The sequence below is a fragment of the Sturnira hondurensis genome, unplaced genomic scaffold (genome assembly GCF_014824575.4).
Source record: "Sturnira hondurensis isolate 20B ecotype Veracruz unplaced genomic scaffold, ASM1482457v3 Scaffold0018337, whole genome shotgun sequence".
Classification (NCBI taxonomy): domain Eukaryota; kingdom Metazoa; phylum Chordata; class Mammalia; order Chiroptera; family Phyllostomidae; genus Sturnira; species Sturnira hondurensis.
The window spans coordinates 2,394,403-2,414,786 of record NW_028090968.1 but is presented as its reverse complement, the minus strand read 5'-3'; the positions used below and the strand labels follow the sequence as shown (position 1 = coordinate 2,414,786).

The following is a 20,384-nucleotide window of genomic DNA, read 5'->3' as shown; positions in this document are numbered from 1 at the left end:
AGGTACAAAGTAACAATTTTATAAAGTGGAAAACTGGAAATAGCCTTAATGTCCAACTCTAGCATATTGGTTAAATGAGTGATGAGACAAGTAGAATATTATGTGGTCATTCAAGAGGAAGCATGGAAAGATGTTTATTATTAAGTGAAAACAATATACAAAACAATATTTGCATATCATAATTATATATCATATATATTTTAAAAACTTGAATGCTAATACACCCAAATACTAACAGTGGACACATCTGAGTGGTTTTTACAATTTTTCTTAGTTTTTATTTCCTTTTCTAAATTTTCTACAATAAACGCCCATTTCTTTTGTGAAAAAATATAGTAATATATGTATCAACTTTAACTTATTTAATAATGTTATTATGGAAGGTCATCTTTACTAGCTGTTCCACCCTTCCCATCCTTCTCTCTTGACTTGATTCTTGATCATTCCCAGTAAACATGGGCTCATCATACTCTAACATTTATTAACCTCAGAGTATCCTCCTACAGAGAGTGATGTAAAGATGAATACTCACATTCTCCAGGTGACTTGCATGAATGCCATATTTTGAGGGAAGTTCCTTACCTGCTACTCATTCTCTTTTAATTCATTTCATCTTTTCTTTTCTAAGATTTTATTTACTTATTATCTTTAGAGGGGGAAGGAGAGAGGGAGAGAAACACCAATGTATGGTTGCCTTTTGTGCGTCCCCTGCTGGGAGTTGGCCTGCGACCCAGGCATGTGCCCTGACTGGGAATTGAACCGAAGTTCTCTGGTTCGCAGGCCTGTGCTCAATCCACTGAGCTAGGGCCTCATTTCGTTTTTTCATTTCTAGTTTGGGAGCGTTTATTTACTTCATGTGCGCACGCGCAATCCTGACGGCCAGTCATTGGGGCCGCTCAGCCGAGAGGTCCCGCCTTCTGGCCGACCATTGGCCGGTTCCACCAGCTTACCCCTGATTGGTGCCTGTGGGCCTCTCAAAGTTGGCGGGAAAGCAGCTACCTAGCGGAATGGCTGCAGCTGTGGCCGACTCTTTTTCCGCGGGCGGCCCGGCGGCAGTGAGGCTGCCGTCCTCACCGCCGGTTAAAGTGTTGGCGGAGCAGCTGCGGCGCAACGCAGAAGGCAGCCCGGGCGCGTGGCGGCTGTCACGGGCGGCGGCTGGCCGCGGGCCGCTGGAGCTGACGGTCGTGTGGATGCAGGGCACAGTGGTGGCAGCGGGCGGCGGCGAGGCGCGGCTGCGGGACCCGAGCGGGGCCTTCTCAGTTTGCGGCCTGGAGCGGGTGCCGCGCGGCCGGCCCTGCCTCGCCCCAGGTAATGGCCGCAGTCTAACTAGGGACTGACCCTTGTTTTGTGCAGCCAGAGAGCAGGGCCTGGTCGTCCCTCCTCTGGGCCTTTGCTGGTGCTGGTTTCCCTCCTCAGGACCCTTCCTTCCTGTCCTAACCCCAATCAAGCGTCATCCAAGCTGATCTGATGATAAGCATCACTTGCAGCTGGGTTTTTAAAAGTGTAGGTTTCTAGGAACCTTACCCTAGTCCTAGTCGTAATCTCCAGGGAGGGGATCACCCCAGCAGTTGTATTTGTAACAGGCCCCTTTCTGGTAGGTGATTTCCCCCCCATCAAGTTTTGGAAAATACTTTACTAAGAAACGTGTGTTAATCTCTTATGTCTCAGAAGCCCTGCAGGGACCCCCAGGAATGGGAAGCCCCACCCGCACCTGTCCTTTATGGAACTGCCTTAGTCTGGAGGTCACTGAAGTTTTCGTCTTTTAAACCAGTGATGCTCAGACTAGAGAGTGCATGAGACTCACCCCTGGGGCTGGTGATAACTGGCTGGGCTCCACCTTCAAGCTCAGTGCCTGTAGGTCTGGGTGGGGATGAGATTTGCATTTCTTACCTAGCCTGGAGCTGAGCTGTTAGTGTTGCTAGCTTGGGTGTCACACCTGGAGAACCACTGGGCCAGAAAGCTAAGGGAGAGATCACAGCCATTCTTTCCTGTATCTTCAGCATTAGGTCGAATTCCTAGCTCTGCCTCTTTCCAGCTGAACTGCCTGGAGCACTTATGTTATCTTTTCTGGGCCTGCCCTGCCTCTGTCAAAAGGGGCTCATAATTTCTGCCTGCATAAAATGCCCTCACACAGCTCCTGGCTCCTAATGAGGGTTCAAACAGTTGTGACCATTGTGCCTTACTCTGAAGTACTCCTGTTCCCTTCTTGCCCTAGCTCCCTCCCCGTTCTTCCGCCTCCCCCCCTCTGTGCCCTCTGCAACAGCGGTAGTCTGATGCAGGATCAGTGAACTACAGGCTGCCCCATCTTTTCACATGGCTGCCAAACTAAAAATGGTTTCACAGTTTCAAGTGGTTGAAAAAAATTAAAAGAAGACTTTTTTATGACACGTGAAAAATATACAAAATTCAAGTATCCGTGTCTATAAGTAACATTTTATCACAATACATTCATTTTTGTAATATCTAGGGCTGTTTTCACAGTATAAGTACAGACTTGAGCTGCAACAGACACTCTATGGCCTGTAAAGCCTGGAATATTTTAGTATCTGGCCCTTCAGAGAAAAATTTGCTGACCCTTGCCCTAGTGTGTAACCTGACCTGCTCGGTGTCTCTCATGTCTGGACCCAGCCCTGGCATGAGGTTGGCACCTGTGGTTGTCTGACTTACCTACTGCCTGAATGCCTGCGGCAGGGGTCATACCATTTCCTCTTGTTAATTCGTTCTAAGTCTTAATTGACAAATCCTAGTTAACTGCCTTCAGGCAGGGAGCCAAGAAAGTAAACAGGCCACTAAAACAGAGTAATAGCTAGGCCTGAGCACAGGTTGCCAAAGGAGCGGGGGGGGGGGGGGGGGGGGGGGGGCCNGGGGGCGCAACTGACTCGTATGGTCAGGGAAGCCTTACTGAAGGAGGTGACCGTGAAGAATGTGTTGGAATTAACTGTAGGGATCAACCCTCCCAGGTTGCCTAGGACTGAGGGGGATCCTGGATGGTGGGACTTACATTTCATACATTTATTCTCACCTGAGCACATTTTGTTTTAGTACTTTTAGAGAAAGAGGAAGGGAGAGAGAGAAATGTCAATTGGTGGCCTATATGTGCCCCAACCTGGTTATGCACCCCTACTGGGGGTCAAAACTGCACCCTGGGTATGTGCCTTGACTGGGAATTGAACCTGCAACCTTTTGGTCTACAGAACAATGCTCCAACCAACTGAGCCACACTGGCCAGGGTGGGACTTTCCATTTTAAAGCCAGAAGAGTTGGTCACCCTATGTCCATCTGAGGCAGGATATCGTCCAGGTGTATGGAACAGCATGTGCAAGGCTTGGAGGTGAGAGCCCTGTGCCTTTGGGGAACCTGAGACAAAATGTGGAGCATCAGGGAAAGGTGGGAGGGCTCCCATCCTGCTGATCTGTTTGTGGAAGGACCTTCCTGTTTCAAGGTAGCTGTTAGGTATGTTCATCATATCAGGGCTATACTCCCGCTGCTTTCTTCTCTGGAACAGCCAGCAGTATGTTTCCATAAATGTCAGGTGCTGCATGTGCAGAACTGAGAACTCCCTGCTCTCAAGTTGCTCCCAGTCTGCAGGGCCAGAGGGGAGAAACAAACAATGACTTAGCCTGCATCGTGATCAGAGGGTTCTGAAGGCCGGAGCTGCATTTGAGAAAGGTCGCTGCAGTAGCCCGATGGTATTGTTTGTGAAGGGGAGGCAGCTGGAAGCAGAGTGGCTGGCAGTCACTGAAGGGGCCAGAGGATAAAGGCCTGACCAAAGGGAAGGAAGGGGAAAGGGAGACAGTGGAGAGGCACCGGAGGGAGAATGTAGTGGGTAGAATGAACAGGACTAGCAGCCAGGTTGTCTAATCTTGGGGAAGAAAGCACACATGCCTTTGGGCTTATCCCTCTGTGGGTGCCTTCATTAGTGTGTCTCCTGTGAACCTCTTCTGGTTGGGATCCCCTTGGGCTTGTTCTTTCTTTCCTGGGTCTTTAGTCATTCTCTTTTTGAGGGTTTGATCTCTACCAGCACTTTAGAGCCATTCAGAGGGTACGACAAGTGTATTTTTAGAACTAGCCTCTGTCATTGAGGAACCCCACATTACTTGCTCAGTAGAATCTGGAGATGAGTTCAAATAAACCTAAGTACATCCTCCCAGGAGTTCAGAACCAGAGGGTCAGGTGCCAGCTTGCCTGGCTTCCTTCAGTCAGAACCCTGGGGCCCATGTGCAAACTCAGCCCCGCCGTTGGAAGCCTTGTGTTTAAAGTGACCTTGAAGGAGCATGTGGCGGGAGCTGGCAGCGTGCCTGCCCTTCCTGCTGTGTTTGGGGTTTTTTTTACACAATTGAGTTTTGTGTGGTTAAGGCCTGCCAAGTTTTGCTTTCAAGGAGAGCCACTTCCCCATGGGAATAGGAAGAGAGTCGCAGTTAATTTGTCATTAGATCATTTTGATGGCAGCCTGCCCTCTTGTTGATTTGCTTATGTGTACCTAACTGGTGATCTGGACAAAGCAGGAGGTGGCAGGGGAGCAAGGGGGCTGCTGTAGAGTGCCCAGCTTTTTTGGCAACATTGAGGGAAAATTGGATTTGCTTTGGGGCCATTAGGGGTTGTCTTTGCAGAAAGAGGGCTGATCCCATGCACAGAGACCAGTCACATACTCTGTGGCATTGAGCAAGGAATAAGGACAAGAGACAAGCTTGGGTTTTCTGCCCCTTCCTGGGAGCAGTCTGTCTAATTGTAGCTTATGCTCTGATGTGAGTTTCTTCCATTCTTTAGCATGATTCTTTTGCACATGATGGTAGCTTGCTGCAATTGGTTTGTTTGTTTGTTTGTTTGTTTAGGATTTGAAAATTAGACACAAAGAAGATACACATGTCATGTTCCAAGTTAAATATTGAACTCAGTGTCAATATATATACGTACTGATCACTGACTGCTTTGACAATTTGATCTCTATTCTCTGCTTTTTTTTTTTTATGTCTAAGTTGCCTCTCTGATAAAGTTAGGCTCTCTGAAGGACTGAGTCTGTTTTGTTTTTGTTTTTTCTATAAATATGAACATTACCATGGCCTTTTTTTTCCCTAGGAAAATATGTGATGGTAATGGGAGTGATTCAGGCCTGCATTCCTGAGCCATGCCTACAGGCTGTGAAGATGACAGATCTTTCTGACAATCCCGTCCATGAAAGCATGTGGGCACTGGAAGTAGAAGATTTACACAAGAATATTCCTTAGGAGATATTGGAGGTATCATTAAAAACAACTGCAATTCTGAAAAGACTTAGGTTCTTATACCGTGTGGACCTCAGGGACATTGTTCAATGTGTATTTCTCAAAAATTTCTCAGAGAGCTGTGCTCTGGCTCACCGAGGGGTCCAGATGTAGGATTTCTAAATGGTGGGACACACACTCCAGTTCACTCAGCCCCTGCTGCCCTTGTGCTTTGATGGCTGTTCGCTGATGAAAAGCAGATGTTGTGTTCATTCTCTCTCTCTGCTTTGGTTTATGTGTGTTAATTCTCTCTAAAGCACATAGAAATCTCATGTTGTGTTTTTCAAGTTTTACTAGTAATGATACTTTTTCTGTTACCGCTGCAACCCTATTTTACGATGCAGACTCGGGGTCTCAGTCCTTGCCCTTGGTGATTAAAGTGAATCTCAGTCAGGTGTGGCTATGGGCAGGGAAATGGACTGTGTGAAAGAAGAAGAACATCATGGGCCCATGTTTTCTCCATCAACGACTTCCATGTCCAGTTTGCAAGTCGAACGGTTCAGCAACCTCTCCAAGGCGTAGCTCTCTTCCGAATACCACTCAGCCTTACTGTCCATTTCCCTTAGAAGTGGGTGATGGTAGGAGCTGCTGAAATGCTTTCAAGATTTCGTGTTGAAACTAAAGATTGATTGAGAACAACTCTCAAGCAACTGCTAACTTCTGCCTCTTAACTTTTGATGAGACACTGCGTGGGAGCATCCTCCTGGGACAGAGTTCTTACATTTTTGGTATGGAATGACCTTTGGTTGTGATTGTATTGAGCACTGGGTTTCTGCTCTCTGCTTCTAACCCAGCCCTCTTTTTCCCTTAGATTGTAAGTGTCAAAGGAGCCACGTGTTATTCCAACACTGCTGTAGAGTTTTGCTGCATTATTAATCATCTACCACTAATAAATTGTTTTATATGCTGTATGTTTTTAAAATAGATGTTTTAAAGAGAATCTTTAGATTTACAGGAAAAAAAGAACAAAAAGTATATAATTCCCATATACCCCTTTCCTTAGTTTCTCCTATTATTTTTTTTCAATTTTATTTATTTATCTTTAGAGGGGAAGGGAAGGAGAGAGGGAGAGAAATATCAATGTACGGTTGCCTCTCATGCGTCCCCTGCTGGGAACTGGCCTGCAACCCCAGGCATGTGCCCTGACTGGGAATCGAACCGCGATCGTGTGGTTCGCAGGCCCGCGCTCAATCCACTGAGCTACACCAGCCAGGGCTGATTCTAGTTTTTTATTAATGGAAATTTTTAGAGAAGGGGGGAAGGGAGGGAGAGAAAGAAAGAAACATCAGTTGGCTGTCTCACGCGCACGCAGACTAGGGACTGAACTCACTCAGGCAGGTGCCCTGACCGGGAATGGGACTGGCAACCTTTCGCTTTGTGGGATGACTCCCAACCAACTGGACCACACTAATTAGGGCTGTGGACATGTTTTCAGCTTCCTGGGGTAAATGCCTGGGAGCACACCTAGTGATCATGTGGTAAGCCTATGTTTAGCCTTGTAAGAAACTGCCAGACTGTCTGTCTCAGTTCATTTGGGATGCTATGACAGACACCATAGAATGGGGGACTTAAAACCAATTTAGCCCCGGCTGGTGTGGCTCAGTGGATTGAGCACCAGCCTACAAACCAAAGGATTGCAGGTTCAATTTCCAGTTGGCACGTGCCTGGGTTGCGGGCCAAGTCCCCAGTTGGGGACATGAGAGAAGCAACCACACATTGATGTCTCTCTCCCTCTCTTTCTCCCTCCCTTCCCCTTTCTCTAAAAGTAAATAAATAAAATATTTTTAAAAAACAATTAAAATTTATTTTTCCACAGTTTTGGAGGCTGGGAAGTCCAAGATCAATGTGCTGGCAGAGTCAAGGTGCTGCTTCCTGGTCCATAGATGGCTGTGCTCTCCATGTCCTCACATGGCAGAAGAGAGAGGGGAGCTCTCTGGGGTCTCTTGCAAGGGCACTAATCCCATTCAGGAGGTCTCTGCCCTCATGATCTAAATCCTCCCAAAGACCCCACATTTCAACGTGGGATTTGGGGGGAGCTCATACCCAGTCTATGGCACTATCTTCCAAAGTACAGTTTTGCTTTCCCATGTGCAGTAAGTGAGTCTTTGTTGTTCTACATCCTCACCAGTGTTTGGTATTTTTAGTGTTCTGGATTCGCTGTGTTTTTAAACTACAGCATTTTTTAAAAAGGTGGACCAATGGAAAAGAATGCATTGTTTTTATTACTAATCTGGGTCTGTCGACCTCTTGAAGCTTGCTTTGAGCAGGTTTATGTTCAAAGTTTGGGGATTTTCAGGCCATGTTTTTATTTATTTATTTTTAGTGAGGGAGAAAGAGGGAGAGAAACATCAATGTGTGTGGTTGCCTCTCACATGCCCCCCACTGGGGACCTGGCCAGCAACCCAGGCATGTGCCCTGACTGGGAATCAAACTGGCAACCCTCTGGTTTGAAGGCTGGTACTCAATCCACTGAGCCAGGCCATGTTGATGAGCTATTTCTGGAACTTTGCAGCCTTACAGACCTGAATATGAGCTCTTCATCTCTTAAACTTGCTATGAGACTATAAGGAAGTCACCTAACCTCTCTGGGCTTTAATTTCCTCATCTATAAGGTGCAGATTATACCCAGCTCTTAGTGCCAATGCGAGGCATAAATGAAGATGCATTTAAATCACTTTCATATGTGCCTGACACCTGGTGACCACCAAATGATTGTTGTTGGAAGGAGTAGGAAGTTCTTATATCCATCAGTTGCCTTTAAAAATACGTATTTATTTAGAACAGTTTTATTTCTGCAAAAACCCCTGCAAACACAGTACAAAGAGTTCCCATATACCACATCCAGTTCCGTTTGTAATTATTAACGTATTAGTATGGCACATTTATTAAAATTAATGAACCAATATTGAGATGTTATTATTAACAAAAGTCTATACTTTAAATTTAGATTTCCTTAGTTGTTTCCCCCCCAATTTTCTTTTCCTCTTCCAGAATCCCAGCCAGGATACCTATTACATTCACTCCTAGTGTCTCATTAGGCTCCTCCTCGCTGGGGCAGTGGATCAGTTGCTTTGATTACACGGACATTGGATGTAGTCCGTGGGATCTCTGTTACAGGATTCTTAGGTTAAAGCTTTATTCCAAAATTACTGTGGAGTTCCCCATAGTAGCCCTTGAGCTGGGTATGTGGTAGGCCTCTTAAGACCTTACACTGAAGTTCCCCTTATCCAAAACCTTTCCTGCCACAAAACTGTGCCAGGCTGCTGAGAATCTTTTGCACCATATTCTACCCATGGGTACTCACCTAACTTCTGGTAAACAATGCCCGGTTGAAGTTCTAATTGGGCTGGTATTGCTTCCTGGGCAGTGAATGAACTCAGCAGTGTGGGAGGTGGGCAAAGGACAGCGCCCTGTGTTTTGCTGACAGTCCTCACAGGTTGGCAGTGGCTCCTGGTGGCTTCTTTGGAAGTGTGCCACCTCAGCATGTTAGCTGAGCTCTTGTGGTTTCCCTGAATATTAATAACTCTCACTGTTCGGCTAGCGTTTCCTCACTGACATCACCAAATGAAGGCGCGTCTCGGGTGGGGGTTTCAGTGTTCTGGCGCCAAATCAAAGCCGGTTTATCACCAAGCGCCCCTCGCCAGACAAGGGCAGGCTGTGTGCTTGGGCTGCGCTGCTTCCCTTTTGAAATCGGCTCTTTTCTAAGAACTGAAAATAAGCACCCTAGGCTGTGACTTCACTTTTCTTGGAACTGCTTTACATTAGAAGAAGAAAAAAAACAAAAAACCCTCGTTTAGATGGTTTTGAATCTGAGTTCCCTAGTTCTTTCTGTTGCGTATTCTTGTAAAGCCTGTGTTTTACCACAAAAATCTTATGTATCAGGTAAAGAAAGAAGGGAAAAGAATGACCGTGTGAACTAGTTGTGTTTGCCTCCTGGTCTGTTTGCATATGATTTAATGGTCAAGGAGAAGAAGGACTTGGAAGACCCACTGTGTGCAGTTGTCTTCAAGCCCCAGGGGTATTAATTGTGACAGTGCGGTCCTGAGATCTGTCAGGTCTAGGCTGGTGTTGCCAAACCTCAGGCCATGGTCAAAACTCCCTGAAAAGCTGCCTGTCGGCAAGAATAAGGGTGAAAAATGCATTTTCAGCCATAGTGACCTACATTTAGCAGGCATTTTGTAGCCTGTGCAGAAGAACACCTTTTAGGGCCCTCCACCTGCTTAGGGTAAAGGAGAGACTTAGCCAGAACCAAGCTTCAGTGCTGATCCTTTCCTGTCTGTGCTTGGGCTTGGAAGTCAGTCTGTGAAATGAGATAATTTGTCCATAGGATGGTACCTGCTAGATTCATGGAAACCAGATTAGAATCCTTCTGAGAGCAGATCTCTATGTAAAGAGGCACATTTCTGTCTACACTGGAGGGGCCTCCAGTGATGTGATTGTGTCTTATTTTTCTCTCTCTCCACCCAGCATCAGGCCTTATCTAACATATATATGGGCAGTAAGTGAATGGCAGTAAGTGAATGACCTTGTATAACATTTATAAGGGCAGTGAGTGTATAAACGTTCAGTGAATGATTGGTTTTTAGGTGGGAGGACAGGAAATGTATGAGCAAAGGTACAATGTGTTCTTGAGTTTACACTTGGCACACACAGTTTTCAAATGAAAGGAGCCCTTCCAGTCCACGCCTAAGTGTACCTTTTAAGTGTACCAGGGACTGCTAGAAGTTTTCCCCCGTGTTACTTCATTTTACTGGGCCACTGCCTGTGGCTATGGAAACTGCAGCCTAGGGATGGAACTCCTTTGCCCAAGAGCATCTGGCCAGCAGACTGTGGCAGAGACAGGTCTTAGGTCAGTTGGTCCCCCACGTTGCAGGAGTAGGTGGCCAGGGCCTGCATTTTGAGATGGCTCTTATGGAGAAATGCCTCAGACCTACTCTGGAGCTCATAGCCTTTTTTTTTTTAATGTTGGGTAGTACAGTCAGCCCTGTGATATTCTCCCATGAGGGCTGCTGTCTCCAACGCTTTTTTCTAGGAGGATTGTGTCAGCAGTCTTGCTTCCCCAGATGCAGCCTTCTTAGACCGCCAGGGAGAGCTCATGGTCTTTTCATTTAGGTGCTAGCACCCCCTGCTGGCCTGTGCCATCCAAAATGGGACGGCAGCCAGGGACCACAGAAAGAAACAAAGGAACAAAATGGTGCCATAGGCTGCACAGCTGTCCACCCTAGGGGTGTTGCCTATTGTGGCCAACCCATCTTGGGGGTTAGGGGTGGGGCAGGGCATTGGATTTGGCAAACAGATGGGTTCCAGTGGTCCTTTGAGCTCCAGCCCTACTGTTTGGTAATAGGGTGAGTTTAGGAGAGTTACTTCCCCCTCACAGCCTCATTTCTGTCTTCTGTAGTGAAGGGGTGACTAGGAGTCAGAGAGGTGAAGTAGCTGGTCTGCATGGCTGTTAACTGGACTGCAGGCAGTCAGGTGAAAGGGCAAAGTCAGCACCATTTGCTGTGGCATCATTCGCCCAGCAGGCCTGTGACCTTGTAAAACATGACCCCATTTCACTCTTCTGAGCTCGTCCCCAGGGCTGGAACTTACTGGAAAGTAGGAACAGAATGTGAGTAACTGCTCCCTACAGCCAGGGGCCAAAGATAACGTTGCAACCCAACGGCCCAGGGGCCACACAACAGCAACCTCACCCTTTTGAAATCCAACAAAAGCTCAAAGCTCCCACCCCTCAGTGCTGGTGTGTCTCTCCACACCCTGCCCCTCTCCTTGCTTGTAGAGGGAATAAATGTTTACTCTCTATACTTTCTTCTCTCCATGAAACCTTTCACAGCCCCTGTCACTGACCACCCTAATATTAGGTGCTCAAAAAAAAGTTCATTTCATTGGTCTTTCTGTCACCAAGCACTTCCTCAGCACCTGCTGCGTTTCAGACTCTGGGGACACAGTAAGCAGAAGACACATGGCTGTGAAACATGGGGTCCTCTTACCCTTCGGATCTCTCTGACCTCCCACTCTGCCTCACCTCTCCTGTTTACACCCTCACCCCTGTTCTTAAATACTCATGATTGGATTGGGCTCACCAGGATAATCTCCCCAGCTGAAGGGTCTTAGTCTGTCTAATCACATCTACATAGTCCCTTTTGCCACGTAAGGTATCACTCATCGGTACCAGGGATTAGGATGTGGACATCTCTTGGGGGAAGGCATTCTACCTACCCAGCCTGCCTCTGGCCCCTAATGATGCAGGTCCATCCCAGATGCCAAATCCATTCACCTTGCCCCCCACACCCCAAAGTTCTCATGCCATTTACATCAACTCAAAGCCCAAAACTCATCATCTAAATCATCTATGTCTGCTGCTGCTGGTGGGGTGGGGGTGGGGGTGGGGGTGGGGGAACTAGATATAATCCATCTGGGAACCTGTGGAACTCAGGAAATAAATTAATCAGTCACCAAAATGCAGTGGTGGCAACCTAGAGGGGATGTAGTCTAGTTCTGCACCTGATCCAAGGGACCAGAGACATGATATGAGGAAGAAAGATGAAGAAGTAATGAGGCTTTAGTGCCTGGAAGTACCAAACTGTTAAGTTTCCCTTCCTCCTAAGCAAACCAGAAAAGGAATTTTCTCAGACCAGTTGTTAGCACCTGAGTCCATTCATTGAGATGAGGAAAGAACAGAGCCAGAGTTTTCATTAAATATTTAGTGTCTGTTTTGGAAAGTAAGTAAGACTCAGGTCTCCACATGCACAGCTGCGCTGCCTCTGGACGCAGAAGCTTTCCCAGAATACTGCTGAGACTGGGCCTCCTGCACATGGGCCTTAGGGCTGTAGGGGTGTGACTGATTATCAGCCCCACCTGGATGCCTTCAACCTAGTCTCAACCCTGTCTTTAATTGAAATCTGTGTGGCCGGGCCCAGGAAAATCTAAGTGTTTATTAAGAGCTCTCTGGTGAATCTTAAAACCAATCATGTGTAGCAGCCATACACCCGCACGTTTCGGACTATAAGACGCACCCTGCCTCCCATTTGGGAGGAAAATGCAGCAGCGACCCTGCTCTACTCCCGCCCCCACACCCCACGCACAGCCCCTTAGTGAGCCAGGTAAGCTACATTGGGACTATAGGACATACTCCCATTTTCCTCCCAAATTTGGGGGGAAAAGTGTGTCTTACAGTCCAAAAATACAGTACCTATAGTTTTGTGGCCTGAGGCAACTGGCCAGGAGTCAAAGCTGCCCCTGTGCCGGTGGACTGCTGAGCCCTTTGCCTCCTCTGGTGAGGACCCTGGAGTCCTGAGGATCTGGGCTTCAGCCAGAGGAAGGCCAAATGAAGAACTGAGGAGCCCTTAGGTCCAAGACCAAGGGGCCACTTGTCCCCCAGCTTCCCTGAGCAGGAAGAGAAACTGGATGGAAAAAGCTCACACAAAGGAACTGGGCCAGACCACCCGCTGGCTATTCTGGGCCAGCCTGGACCTTCCTTGGTGCTGAGCTGCCGCTAAGGGCGATACAAGGTAGAGATGTCAGGTTTCTCTTTGTTAAACTGAGTCCACTTAAAGGAAAATATTAAGCAAAAAATAGTATGGGTGGTAAATGAATGATCTATGTTTGGATAGACAGTTTGCTTTTACTTGGTGTTCTAGAACAGCAACTTTCAACGTTTTTCATCTCATGGTACACATAACTAATTACTAAAATTCTGTGGCACACCAAAAATCTATTCTCTGCTGATCTGACAAGAAAATGTATATTTTTGATTGGTTTATAAAAACAATAACAATAATTATCTACACTTTTTTCTCCAAAGTGACTTTTTAAAAAATCAGATGCCTATACTTGTACATAATGATTTCTAGTACCAAGAAATTACCAAGATTTAACCAATCAGATGCAACCAATAAGATGCAACTTATTGTAACATGTAATATGACCAATAAGATGCAACTTTATTATATGCATGACCTATATATTTCTGGTTCAAGGCAGGGCATTCACACCAGTAGCTATTGTTGTGTTGGCTATTGTCATTTTTAAAAATTTTACAATGTAAAGGAAAAAAAGTCAGTGCCCCTGACTAAATAGTTACGTATTGCATGTTTTAAAAATTCTTGTGGCATACTGGTTGAAAATCACTGTCCTAAAATATGATCGTACTGTCCACTAGCCTTGTGTAGCTATCGAGCACTTGACCCACTGTTAGAGCTGCCAAAGTTAGTAAATAAAAATACAGGATACCTCCTGATCCTTGGGCACGGGCTGTGCATGGCGACTTCCCTCCAAAGAGGACACTGTGGAAAGGCGTAGTGGACAGAGTAACTTTACAACAGAAATACCTGAGCAACACACTCAGTCCGGTGATCCGGGTCAACATCAACAGTGGTGGGTCATGTTGACGGTATGTGCCCTTTGTATGACGTGATGAGAATGGCGCTTTACCTCTGTGGTCTACCTCAACCAAACCCATAACCCCCAGTCTACGCGTGAGGAAAATGTCAGACACATCCTAACTGAGAACAATTCTACAAAATAGTGTTCCTCACTCTAGTACTCCTCAAAGTTGTCAAGGTTATCAAAAACAAGGAAAGTTTGAGAAATCCTCACAAAATGGATTGCCGTAGATTGGTGCTGATCAATACCACAGCCAGTAACCCCATGTGAGCATCTAAATTAGGTGGCGCCTAAGGAGATGGGATGGCTCAATGTGACTTGAGATCCTGGAGAAGAAAGAGGGCTCTAGGAAAAGCTGGGAAATCTGAAATAGAGTATGTCCTTTCGATAGTAATAGTAACAGCAATAACAATATAGTAACACTGCTCCATTGATTGTAACAAAGGTATCATACTAATGTAAGATGTTAATGATGGGGGAACTGAGTGTCAGGTATATGGGGACTCTTGCTCTTGTAACACCTTTTCTGTAGATGTAAAATTGTTCTGAAAAATGAATTTTATTAATTAAAAACGTCAGGCTGCCCAGTCAAACTTGATTTTTAGATAAACGAATACATTTTTAGTATAAGTATGTCCCATGCAATATTTGGGATTTAGTTCTACTGGAAAATTATCTATTTATCTGAAATTCAAATTCAGCCGGGCTTCCTAGATTTTGTCAGAGTTTGAACTTAAACATCCGCCATGTGGCTGGTCCTGGGCAGCACAGGTCCTGAGCTGTCTGGCCCGCTCTCAGGTCGGCAGTTAAGAAAGCAGGTGAGACAACTGAGGCCTGAGAGGCTCTAGACTTGCTCAGAATCTTCTAATCCCGCCTAACCTGATTCTTGCCGAGAAGTAACAGTGCTCTCAGGGGCCTGTAGGAGCCCCATTTGGCAGTGTTGGGCCTCTTGGAGGTCTGGAGAGGCATTGAGGATGCAGAGTTATCAGTGGCTGTGACAGCTGGGACTGGTGCATGGGGCCACTGGTCAGGGACCATGGTGCCAAGTGACAGGCACAAAACTAGCAATTTGTCTGACGTGGCATGGTTGGTTCTCTGCTCAAGGCCTCACTGGGCTGAAGTCAAGGTGTTGGCTGGCTGAGCTCTTTTCCGGAGGCTGTGAGAAGAGTCCATTTCCAATCTTCCTCGGATTGTTGGCAGAATTTGGGTCCTTGCAGTTGCAGGGCTGAGGTCCCAGTTTCTTCGCTGGCTGTCAGCTGGGGACTGCTTCCGACTCCCAGAGGCCACTTCCATTCCTCGCCATGGATGATGGCCCTCCATCACAAGCAGCAGCAGGGCCAGATTCTCGTGCTTCCCATCTCTGATTCCCTCCTCTGTCCTCCAGGCCCCAATTTTAAAAATACATATTTTATTGATTATGCTATTGCAGTTCTCCCATTCCCCCTCCTTTATTCCCCTCTGCCCTGCATACCCCCTCCCAACCATATTCCTGCCCCCTCTAGTTCATGTCCCTAGGTTGTACATAAGTTCTTTGGCTCCTCCATTTCCCATATCATTCTTAACCTAGCCCCGTCTATTTTGTACCTACCATTTATGCTTCTTATTCTCTGTGCCTTTTCTCCCATTCCCTCCCCTCCCCACTGATAACCCTCCATGTGATCTCCATTGCTGTGATTCTCTTTCTGTTCTAGTTGTTTGCTTAGTTTGTTTTTGTTTTTAGGTTCAGTTGTTGATAGTTGTCAGTTTGTTGTCATTTTACTGTTCATAGTTTTGATCTTCTTTTTCTTAGATAAGTCCCTTTAACATTTCATAGAATAAGGGCTGGGTGATGATGAACTCCTTGAACTTGACCTTATCTGAGAAGCACTTTATCTGCCCTTCCATTCTACATGAAAGCTTTGCTGGGTAGAGTCGTCTTGGATGTAGGTCCTTGCCTTTCATGACTTTGAATACAGTGTGAGGAGTAAAGCGGGTTCTGGAGACAGACAATGGTTTCTAATCCCAGCTCCACTGCCACTCAAGGTGTGTGTGCCCTGGAGCACACAGCCGTCTTGAGCCTCTGTTTCCTCCTCTGCAAAATGGGAGTGAGAAAGCCTGTAAGCTCATCATGTGGACTGTATCTGACAGACTCTTCTCACTTCCCTTGGCCAGGGCTGTGCAGCTTTGTCCTCACAGGCACAAGAATAGTCTTTCCCCAGTCTCCCCCAACCCATCCCCCACCTTTCTGGCTCATGTCAAGGCTTTTTAAAGAGCATGAGCTCACTGCACCGGGATCTCGGTCTCCCCAGTTTGGCAGGCTGGACCAGACTTGGCATGGGAAAGAAATGTCAGTGGCAAAAAAATCTTTTAAAAAAATGTATGCATGTAGTAAAGTGCATATATCCAATTGCAACATAAACATAACTGCACTCAGTGTGTGCAAATGAGGCCAAAGTAGGGAGTGTTTGGTAGGTCAAAGTTAATTTCCACCCACTCATTGCCCGATCGTGAAGATGAGACCCTTGGCATTAACGTTCAAGGGGAGGCATTTTGCCATAGCATCCCGTTTATTCCATGGTTATGGGCCTCTGGTACCCAATTTGCTTGAAAACCTTGTGAACTTATTAATGGAGAAAGAAAGAATGAGGAATTGTGGGTAATGTGAAAGCAAGCAGCCAGTTTTGCAAAAGTTCCAACATGGGTGGTTTATAACTAATTGGAAAAACATGTCTCTTCTCAGTTGCCTTAATCCTTTTTGCAGAGCCTGGGCCTTAAGTGTTCCCCGAAGGTTTAAGCGGGTGTAATCAGCTCCCAGAATAGTGACCAAAGAAGCAAAGAGCTCATGCCTATATGTGAGGGTCCTTCAGGTGTGGCCAGCTCAGTCTGGGGCAGCAGGGACCGGCTCTGTCACCAGCCTTCCTGGCTAGGGCAAAGGCGTATGTGATAGGCATAGCACAGAGGGGATTCCTTCTGGCTTTAAATTTGACCTTCAGAACTAAAAGTTCTGGAGGCAGAGTTTGGGACTCAGACAGGAAAAGGAAACAACCAAAGTTTAACTTTTTACTGAGCTAAAGACTTTAACTTTTTGATTATATAATAAGCACATTATTTGGGTCCTTACATCCTTTTACAAAATTATTTTTAGAAAAGCAAAAATTGATGATCCTGTTCCTGCTTTCTCTTCCTCATTGGGTTTCTCTGTAAGAGAACAGTCCCAGGGACAGATCACTGGCTGGGCCATGGCCCCACCGTGTCCTTAACAGGGACACCTCCATCAGCAGAGGGAACTCTGCCCTGACTGACACTGCTGGTTCCTCTGGTCCAGGGGCTGTAGAAACAAGCGCCTGAGTTGAGGCCCCCAGGTCAGAGAGACCCCGTGCGTCCCTGTTGTGCCACGCCTCACTCGCTCGCCTCATCTCCAAGAGCAGAGCTGCTGTGGTGTCACACGAGGGAGAACAGCACGCCCCCTCCCTGGGGTGGCTTCGGGGTGAAAGGCAGCACATGGAGCCCCTCCCTGTGCCGCCTCCAGGAGAGGGCTTGGGCCAAGAGGTGATACAGCTGTTAGAGTTTTAAATGTTTGCAGTTTCCTGTGTCTCCACTTCCTTGTATCCAAAACCCAAGAGGCTTCGCAGGAAAGGAGGGGACTTTCAGATCCCAGAGCAAGCTGGGAGTGGCTTTCTGAGTGAGTCTGGCTGCCTAGAGCCCTGGGTGACTGGGCTGGCCTGCGGGTTACATCCACCAGGGCCAGCAAGGTGCAGATGGCCAACTGAACGCCGCCAGCCACCCTGCAAACACCACCTTTGTTCTGCCCGAGGAGGTGCTCCCACAGTGACAAAGGGCTTTTGGGTCTTGTGCTCTGGGCAGGCCACTTATAGTAACACTACGAGGACAGACTGGGTCCTGTGCCTCCCAGGAATTTTTAGCATGGAATGCCAACAACAGGTCCCAGCCCTTTGGCACTCTCCTCTCTTGTTACTATTAATTCCACAGTTATAGGAAACAGACCTGCTCTGGCTGAGGTGGGCTGCTAGTTATTAAAATAGTGGGGGCAGTTGCCCAAGGTGTTGCAGTCTCCATTAGGAAATCGCTCTGAGATGGTTATTCTAGACCTAGGGACTAGAATAACCTGTTTAGAAGGGCTCCATGGCTGGCCAGTCTGTTGTTTTATGAAAATTGGCCTCTCTAGTCACCTTGAGATGGGCTAATAAGCCAGGACAAGTAGAACAGTGAAACTGGGACAGACAGTTAAACAAGTAGTTTGCAGCCATCTAGTAAATTGCAAAATCCTAGTATCTGTAGCCACAAACACTTAAGAGTAAGTGGTTTACACTTCTCCCCAACAAGAGGATAGATAGCTTAAATCACCCTACTGAGGAAAATACCATATTTTGCTGTGTATAATGTGCACTTTTTGCCCAAATTTTCTAGGGAAAAAGAAGGGTACACATTATACATGGGCTGTACTAATTCTCATGTATAATGTGAATTATACATGGGAATCAGCACTAAAATGTGAGTGTCCATTACACACAACAAAATATGGTAGATAGCAGAAATCTCCCAAAGACAGACTGAGGGAATGAATCTTATTTTGTACATCAGCATAAAGCTGATGAATATTCTATTGAGATCCTCCCCAAGACCTTCCTTAAACCCCCAACCTTCTAAAAACCCTCAAAAGGAAGGTCACTGCACTCACTCTTCCTCCCTAGAGCAAGCCTGTGTCTTTTCCTCCCTCTTCTTCCTCCACAGTTATGCATCTCCTAAACTCTGAGGGACCCCACAAGTCTTGAACCAAGGAGCAATGGGCAGTGGCAGCTTTTCCTTGGGTAACCTCCTGACCCTGTCCCCAAAGGCCCCTTTTTTCTGACTTTTAGTGAGCTAAAGCAGCCCCACCTAGGCTCCTTTCCCCACCTAGTCCCTCCTTCTCCTGTTGCTTCTTCTAGCTTAGGCCCTTCCTTGTTTCATTGTCCCCAGTTTTAATAAACATCCTCCCAAAATCACCTGGACTCATGTTGTGATAGCTCTCCCGCATGAAGTCACACACTGACCCTTGGCAGACCTGCGCAGGGTCAGGTCCCATTTCTGGTAACAACCTGAGAACCTGTGTTAAGTGACTCTAAAGGCAGGACTACCTACATAATTTGCAGGGCCCAGTATTGAAAGAAAACACAGGATCCCTCGTTCAAAAATTAATATTCGTGATGGTGACAGCAGAGCATTCAGACAAGTGAGGGGGCTCTTCTGAGTATGGGGCCCTGGCTGTACAGTTTGTGTGTCCAGGAAGTCTGATCTGGAGAGTTCGAGGCAGACAGCTGGTCTGCAATGCAGATAAATCTGGTCACCCTACCTTTGGGCGAGTGGCCTCACTTCTTTTCTAAACTGTTGACTGACTAAGGCCAGTGAGATGAGCAAGGTTTGCTGTAGCCCAGGCTGACAGGCTGGCCGAGTGTGGGCAGTGAAGGTGGGGGGCAGTGGTGTGCAGCAAGGCTCCAGGCAGCATCTTTTCTCTAGAACAGGAGGTCTCTGAGCATGGATACCCAACATGGTCATCTGCCACAGGGTTCAAAGTAAAATCCAAAAGACTGCCATTTCCTGCAAATGCTTTGCCCATGGCCAACCTTTGTGAAAACCTAAACTTTTCTTTCTTAAGTAACATTTCAAAATGAGCTTTTGTGGGCTGGAAAAGAGCAGTCCCTTTCCTGGAGAGCAATTTGTATTTGAAGAGAATGGGTCAGCAGTTGCTAAGGAAACCATTGTTTGCAAAGTTTGGCTTATATAAATTATTGGCAAAAAAAGAAAAAACAAGCGCCATTTTGTTCTTTCTCCCAGTTGGTAAACAGGAAGAGAAGCCTGTGACTGGGTAAAGTGAGTCATGGAGTGTGGGAGGCTCAGATCCTCACAGGACTCCTTTGGCTTGGGGGCTCCTTTCTAATTTACCCACCAAGCTCCAAATTAAAAGGCAAATTTGATCAGGTAGCAGCAGACAAGAGATTGTCTGGGTAAGTGAATGGGGGCCTGAAGAAGTCTGCAGAGGTTTCTTCTTCTTTCTTATTTTTTCTTTCTTTTTAGAGGAAAAGAATCTCTTGTTTTATCGTGAAATTGAAGCCAGAAAAGTTGGTGTTCATGCTACCTGTCACTACCAGAACCAGTAAGCAGAGACAAGGATTGAATCTTTATGGGCACTTTATTCAGATGCTGGTCATCTGAGAAGATGGTGGCTTATGCACACTAAAACCATGTTCACATCTCATCTCAAGCCAACGTTTTTATAAGGAGAAGAAAAGGGTAGGTAAGGGGTTTGGGAAAAAAAGTTAATCAGATAAGAGTTGCAGCAATTTTCCTAGTATTTCTTTATCTGCTGATCAACAATTCTTTATCTGTGTCACTGACATCCCTCCCTGGAACACAGTGGCTCAGATACCATGTCAACTGTCAACACTTGCAGACCCACTGGGGCACAAAGGTTAAATTGCTTGTTGACTCCTGAAGTCATGTAGGTCTTGCATTCCAGTTCCTGGAATAACAGCTTTCCACATGCATTAAGCACTTAAGCCTACCGACTATAACTAGATCAAAAATCTTTAACTCTTGAGTTCCCCTATCAAAACCAAAATATCATTTGCAACCTTTTCCTTTTTTTACTAGTCTTTTCTAACGAATTGATATATAACATAAAATTCACATACCATGAAATTCACTCCTTTAATTTGTATAATTCAGTGGTTTTTAGTAGGCACAAGGTTGTGCAATCATCACTGT

At 46.4% G+C, this 20,384-nt stretch overlaps 1 protein-coding gene and 1 non-coding gene across 3 annotated transcripts; one reads left to right on the top strand and one right to left on the bottom strand.

The window, feature by feature from the left end:
• Positions 1–990: 990 nt before the first annotated feature.
• On the top strand, positions 991–19,827 carry RMI2 (RecQ mediated genome instability 2). Of its 2 annotated transcripts, none has more exons than XM_037069024.1 (2): positions 991–1,308; positions 19,695–19,827. In XM_037069024.1, the coding sequence occupies exons 1-2, from the start codon at positions 1,008–1,010 to the stop codon at positions 19,775–19,777; spliced, it is 384 nt and encodes a 127-aa protein (XP_036924919.1). In that variant the 5' UTR covers positions 991–1,007; the 3' UTR covers positions 19,778–19,827. The 2 variants fall into 2 exon arrangements, with proteins under 2 accessions (XP_036924919.1, XP_036924917.1); XM_037069022.1 differs by lacking the exon at positions 19,695–19,827 and adding an exon at positions 5,077–6,199.
• Positions 10,222–10,348, bottom strand: LOC119002952 (small Cajal body-specific RNA 4). Its single transcript, XR_005069845.1, has one exon.
• Positions 19,828–20,384: the final 557 nt, after the last annotated feature.